General features: G+C 32.7%; 1 protein-coding gene across 1 annotated transcript in view; it reads right to left on the bottom strand.

The window, feature by feature from the left end:
- Positions 1 to 1,135: 1,135 nt before the first annotated feature.
- Positions 1,136 to 7,292, bottom strand: part of LOC108753489 (forkhead box protein J1-A-like) — a 9,633-nt gene continuing 3,476 nt past the window's right edge. Inside the window, exons 2-4 of the mRNA XM_018495080.1 lie at positions 4,285 to 4,606; positions 2,464 to 2,642; positions 1,136 to 1,612 (exon numbers count right to left, since the gene is read on the bottom strand). Of these exons, the coding sequence (XP_018350582.1) occupies positions 1,136 to 1,612; positions 2,464 to 2,642; positions 4,285 to 4,558 (930 nt within the window). The 5' untranslated portion in view covers positions 4,559 to 4,606. The remainder of the gene's footprint in view (positions 1,613 to 2,463; positions 2,643 to 4,284; positions 4,607 to 7,292) is intronic.

Here is a 7,292-nt window from a genome sequence, read left to right as displayed (position 1 = left end):
TATATATATATATTTCTATTTTCTCCTTTTTTTAGTAGATATTCATTAAATCTATTTATATACATAAAATGTGAGCTCAAATAGTATATCTAATAGAGACCTTCTAATGGAGTCGCGACACGAGCCGATTTGAGCCGACTTTTGTACGCAGGATAGTAATTTCAATAAAATCTATAACAGAGAGAGAAATATATTGTATTTCTATTAACTAACGCATCTCTAATCTAAACCTGCAGTGACAGATCACTCACACACGTGTACGTACATATGTAAAAAAACACGATAATAAATCGATGGCGAGGCACAATATAATTTGTTTAAAATAAATGTTAAAAGTATAAAAAAATTTTATTTCTTTTTCTTTACGTGTCAAAGTATCGATTGTGTATCTTGAAACGTGCGAAAGTTAAACAGAACTGAGTGAATTTATTAGGTATTATATTAGTAAAAATATAATATTAGACATTAATGAAATTATTCCATTGAATTTGCCACATTTGTAATTTTACTCTCGTTTCGAGATACACAATAAAATCTTTAAAGTTTCAAAATAATTTTGTAAAAAAAGGCGTTAAACTAAATGATTTTTTTCGCATTTATTTAATACCTTTTAAATCTCTAATTTTAATTATATTATAGAAATTTAAAAGTAACACGAATATATAATAGATATTCAAATATAGAATTTCTGAAACATGGCAGATTACTTAACATGCGACTTTCTCATGTCGTGACTCTTATATTAGAGGTCTCTAGTATCTAATAAATTGTAGAACAATCAATAATATGCAATATTTAATTAATAATAGTGTCTTTTAATTACGATTTAAAAATCACTCTAGATGATCGTTTACACAAAACAAAAATTAAATGACTAATCCCAGGTCAGCGATAATTGCTCGCGCGTTTTATCGCAGTACCTGAACGGGATGTTCTCTCAAATTTAAGTAGAACCAAAGATTTAAATTATTTAGAAAATACTATTATTCAATGACACTCATCATCGTATGAAACGAGGAGTCGAGGGATGCATGCAGAGAGAACGCCTCCGTTTTATACGAAGAACCGATGATTCCTGAGAGATATTTGCGAGAGGGAGAAAAGGAAGGGAAAAGGGCATTGAGAGCCGAGAGGTTTAAAGGGTGTCCAACAGATCAAGAAGCTCCAGTTGATTATTTTCGTCCCAACCGGCAATCAACAAACTCGTGAAGTCGTCCTCGCTCAAGCTCACCTGCGTCGACTCCGGTACCTCTGACAAATTGTCCGTTATGGGGGGTGACACGCTACTAGGCGGGGTCTCATACAGGGTATTCGACAAACAGCTGGTGGGCGGCGTGCAGCTGCTGCTGGTCTGAAGAACATTGAGCGTCATCGCTGTCGCTACCGTTGTTGTCGGCGTTGTCGTCGTCGTTGTCGTAGTTGTCGTCATAGAAGGAGATTGCCTCTTTGTGCTCCGAGCTCGCTGCGAGATCGCGGAACGGCGCCTGGATCGTTTACCTTCCTCCATTCTTTCGAGATCCAGCTTCCAGAAGCCACCCTTACCCGGCTCGTCTTTGGAACGTGGCAACTTCAAGAAGCACTTGTTCAATGAAAGATTGTGCCGAATTGAGTTCTGCTCGAGATAAACGATAAAAATATCATTACTATCAGCGCTCAATAATAAAGTAAATTCAGTACTTAAGTAATAAAGTCAAAAATTTTCTTTGTAAAGTTTCTTTTTAAAGTTTTTCGGAAAGCAATGAAACGAAAATTTATACTTACATTTTAGATAAAATATGAAATAATAAAACTTAGATAAAATACATTTTTAAATAGATAATTAAATATATTTAACAATAAAATGAAAATATAAAAGGTTTCAAAAGATTACAAATCAACTAATAAAACAAAGATCTACGTTAAAGTAAGTTCTTTAATGCTAAAATAATACAAAACAAAACTTAAATAATATAAGAGTTTTGTTATGCGGTAGGATAAAAGCAAGGAATATGTTAATTTAAAAAACGGAGTATCACGGATATTGTTTTTTAAATTAACATTACTTCGATACAAATGCATCAAGATTTTGAATTTATGCATAACTCCTAAAGAATATGTTAGTTAAAATATCCATTAAATAAAAGTCGCCAAAATTTGATCCAACATCAGTATTAATAAAAAAGCAAAAAATATAAATATGAGAGATCTACAAAATGAGATGTAACAACTTCCAGCGATTGCCGCTAGATTGCAATGCTTTATTTAAAAAATAAGACCTTATTCTATATTAGTAACCCTATTCCATATTCTCTGTTTTTATCTTACTATTTATTAAAGAACTTGCTTTGGCTCGTAGCGTTTTATTAATTAAATATATTTTTATTAGTTAAATATATTTAATTATTTAGATAAAAAGAAATACATTGTTGATTAATTCAAGGAATAAAATAAAAAACAAGAATTACAAATATAAAATCCGTTTACCTGCCAGGCTGGATCGGCGTACTTGTAAAACAAGAAATTTTCTCGGATCCATGCGTAGATGTTTGAAAGGGAGACCTTGTTATTATTGGCGCGCATCGCAAGACAAATGATAGTGGCATAGGAAAACGGCGGTTTTGCATCAGGATCCGTTCGATATTTCTCAGCATTTTCCGCAAGATCTAGTAGATGGGAATTCGAAAGAAAATTGTCCACTCAATTGTGCAATATTACTACAAAGTGTATTTCTAGCAATCTTCATCGTTCTGCGATTCAAAAATCGTGTATCTAGACATAATTACTTTCAAAATATTAATCAAATAATTTAAACATTTCATAAAAGTTATCGATATATAAGTAACGAGAAATAAGGTGGAAAATTGCACATAAAAAATAAATAAATTCGAAAAACAAATACAATAAATTTTTAATAGCAAATAATTAAAATAAATTTTTATGGTTTGTATATCTCTCAAACAGATATAAATAGTATAATAAATTTATGAAATAAGAAATAAGTTTTTAAATAAATTTATTTCTTAATAGTCGGGAAGTCCTCTATCACTTAACAATTTTCACAATAATTAACGAGATATTAATTTCTAAAGATTGAATAAGCCCAGTCATACCATCACTCGCTTTGTGTTGTGTAAAGTGTACGCAAAGCGAGAGCCATCCCACATTAAAATATGATTTGGGTTGGATTATTTTTTTTTTTTTAAGTCCCACCTCCCGCAGAGAGGCGGCATATCTGCCTCTACGCATACACTTTACAACGCAAAACAATAAAGAGGGATGTGACTTTTAGGGGATGTGTAATATTATGTATTAAGAACTACTTCACTTTCTCCCTATCAGAAATAAGACGTTATTAGCAGAAATAAGATTCTATTTCTTAAACTTTTTTGTTTCTAACTTTTTAACTAGTAACGAGCGACGGCTAAAACTTGGAGGTCACTCAGAGTCATGACCTTGACAATATATGTCAAAGTCAAGATCATCGAACCGGAGTACCTTGATCGATATTTTTATCAATTGTTTTGTTAATAACATTTTAACGGATAACGACCGACTAAAATTTATCAATTACTCAGCATTATAATTTTAATAATGTGTCGAGATCAAGATCATCGGAGCGAGAGGTCCCCTGTTTATATTTATCAAATAAATTGTGTGTGTGTGTGTGTGTGTGTATGCATACACAATTTATCTCTTCTTGAGAAAAATTGATAAACTTTCAACTCTTTCGATTGGGTCTTCCTCAGTGTAAAAATAAAAATAAAATCGGTGAAGTATAAATTTTATATAAAAGACGCGAAGCAAATTGAAGTATCGTTAACATATATTCATAAAATGATAATAATGCTGTCCGTCGTACACAATTTCTTTTTAGATATAAGGTTATTCCTAAATTAAATAAACAGTTTTTGATATATTTTCAAAGTCGGCTCTTATACCGATTGTGTTGTTTTATGAAAACACATTTCAATATTAATATACACTTTGAATTTTTATTCTGTATTTATTTCTGTTTTCTGGTATCATCAAAGATGACTTCAGAAGCGAGAAAATATAGAAATGTGTTTTAAAAACAATACTTACGAAAGAATTGACTTTGAAAATATACAAAAAATTGAGATAGTAATGGTAAGCGAATAGAAATTTTACAATTTACGATAAATTACGAAAATAGAAGGCTTAAACTTCAAAATAATAATTTTTTATGATTTTTTGAAATTCAATTGTATAATAATAATCAAAATTGCGATCACAATTATCCCTTTCTGAATTAAATTCTGAAAACTTGAAATAAATCCTTAATACCTAGTTCGGCCTTGATCAAGGGCGACAACTTCTTTGGGGGTTGGCGAATGATCGGCGGCGGCGACGGTGAACAGGGTGGCGTCGGCAGGCCGGATGCGCTAGTAATATCCAGTGACTGCAACCAGGAGAGACTTGTCAACTCGGCCTCGACTCCATCGTAGTCGTCTGTGCTGTCCATGCTGCTGCTATCCATTGTGGTGGCGGTGGTGGTAGCAGCAATGGTAGACGAGCTATCCTCCGTCGATACTTCAACTTCTACTAGATCGATCCTCATTTTTATCGTCTTTCATTACCCGCACCAGCTTGCCAGCGCGATAAGCGCCTGTTAAAAACAATGGTTCTTCGTTGCAGCGTTAATTTTTCCTACAAGGTGCGTTCCTCACGTTTTAGAGAATCGTCGAGGGTTGCAATAGAAACCCTCCAATAACAGTAATCGAATTATTCAAGTTAAATTTTGTAAATTATAAACGATAAGGATACGAACGATTTTGTTCGGGAAGCAATGAATAAACGTTGTCGAATTTTTCTGTCCACTCGCAAGCTTTTAGATAGTATCGTGCAATATGGAGAAAAGTTAAATCCCGACTGTATTGCCTTCAGAATTGTTCACGCGTTACTTGGAACTCATGATTCACCAATTTATAGAAATGTCTTCTGACGTCATGAGAAATAACAAGCGCGCGTTTAATGTAAAACTTCCCCTTTTCTTCTTTATTTTATCTTACGTACTATAGTATTATATACGTATAAATATAGAGAGCGTTTTGTTGAAATTCACACATATTTCCCCGCACTCTTTGGGAGGCAGACGGCATCAATAATGCGTCACCCGTTAACGTCGCTCGTTCGCGGAAAGGCACCAACATTGATCACAATCTTACAGAGTGAGGAATTTGCATAAAAAAAAAAAAGGGAGATTACAAAAATCACGATACCATGCTCGAAACTGAAATTATTTCACGCTATTCCCGATAAAGACGAGGTATGCACGTATATATGACGAGCGTTTAACGACGACTGACTGCGAGAGAGTGGCGTGCACACGGCATGGTCGGGCGAGTTCGACTGGTGGTAGCAAAGGGGTGGAACGCACTTGGCTGGCTAGCTATTCAGCTACCTGCTTACCAGCGACCTGACAGAGACACCCCAGTGCGCGCGTGTGGTGACAGGTGCTAGATTCCCTCTCGCACAGGTGGACCATGTACACGCGTCGCTGGTCAGACCCACCAACGATTCTCTTTCTCTAATATTTTCCTTTTCGTCGATCCTTCCCTATAACTGAAATCAACGGAGGAGTTTCGTAATCCCGTTCATGGCGATTGGCGAGTATAAATATGAGTGGCGACGCTGAAATATTTCAGATCGCAGATGACAGTTACATTAATTAAATTAAGATATTTGTCGGTTACATAATGCATATTTCAGCAATATATGGTGTCTTATTGAGTCTTTCTTTTCAAACATTTGAAACAGATCCGAATTATTCCAAGTATTATTCGAAACTGGAAAAATATGAAAATTTGAACAATTTTTTAAATTGTGAATGTCTTGAACATTTAGAAAATTTGTCCTTTAATGTATTTAAATCTTAAGTATATACAAAATCTTACAAATAAAATTGTTATCGATTATATTAGTAAGTAAAATAGATTTGATAAGTCTCGAACCTACTACACTAATTCTAAATTTTCGTAATCTTTTTTGTGAAAAAAGTATTCTTAATAATTAAATAAGTATATTACAAGGCTCTAATAAACATAAATATGATTAATACAATAAATTTTGAGATATGTTAATATATTTACGTCCGACTTTAATCTAACTACTTAAATACATTGTAGATAGTTTTATTATTAACACAAAAATATATAAAAATATATATAAATTTATTTCAATAGAAGATTTTTTTATAATCACTACTTGTGTGTTAGTATTTATATCCATAACAAGAGCCGTTTTATTTTTTAATAGCATACAATTTAATAGCATGAAAAAATATCCATCGTAAAACTTTTAAAAAAGAATTTATCTAAAAAAAAGAATTATAGTTTTTATTATATTTTGTCAATTTTAATTACTCGATAAAAATTGTTTCATGCATGAATATACATATCTAATTATATATAAACATACATAAACATGTATAAACATTTATAATATACATAATTATATATGAAATATGTCTATACACGTCCATATTTTCTTCTTTTTTAATAAAATTACTGTTTAGTTAATATAATAAAAATAATAATAATATGAGAAAACATCAAAAAGAATTGATAATTGCTTCTTATAAAAAAAAGATCAAGTTTGGAGGAATGTAAAAACATTGTTCATATAAATAATTATGTACAATATAATTTTATATATAATTATATATAGTAAGTATATATAAAATTTTGAACTTTTAATATTATCAGTATTAGTACAAAATTTCTTTTTTTTTTTATGCTATTAAAAAGTTAAACAACTTGCCATATACTTTTGAAAAAATTTACATAATTTTCCCTGCTTTTTAGGATTTTTCAGATTTTCCAAATGTCCTATCTATAGATACAACAAATGAACGAAGGCGGTATACGCGCACTTGGCTCTGTCAGTGTTATGTAGGCGGAGGTGAACGCAGTTCGCCCACTCGTCTTGGTACAGGTGCTTCCATTGATCGGATTGAGGGAGGCAGCGACCGCCAGTTACGATAAAGCCGGCGAACGAGAGGGGTAAAAGCCACGGCTATTCGACCGAGACGAGAGCATGGCGGATTTACCCCGGACATCATCATTGGTCGACGTCCATGCGGAATCGTTAGCATGAGATTCGTCAGCCTACTGACTCAACAAAGACGTGGGACAGTTGCGTACGATATGTACACGTAAACGTTTTTGGACGTTTTACAGACAATTAATCCTTTTCCGGGAGCGAAAAGAAAAAATATCACGAAAAAATATGTTCTTGTAATAAAACAACAATTTTAAGAAGACAAACGCTTCCAAAAATGTGTTTGACAAAAT

Source organism: Trachymyrmex septentrionalis, unplaced genomic scaffold (genome assembly GCF_001594115.1).
Source record: "Trachymyrmex septentrionalis isolate Tsep2-gDNA-1 unplaced genomic scaffold, Tsep1.0 scaffold7, whole genome shotgun sequence".
In the NCBI taxonomy this organism is placed as follows: Eukaryota; Metazoa; Arthropoda; class Insecta; order Hymenoptera; family Formicidae; genus Trachymyrmex; species Trachymyrmex septentrionalis.
Note: the sequence above shows the minus strand (reverse complement) of the source record. Positions and strands in the feature narration are given on the sequence as shown.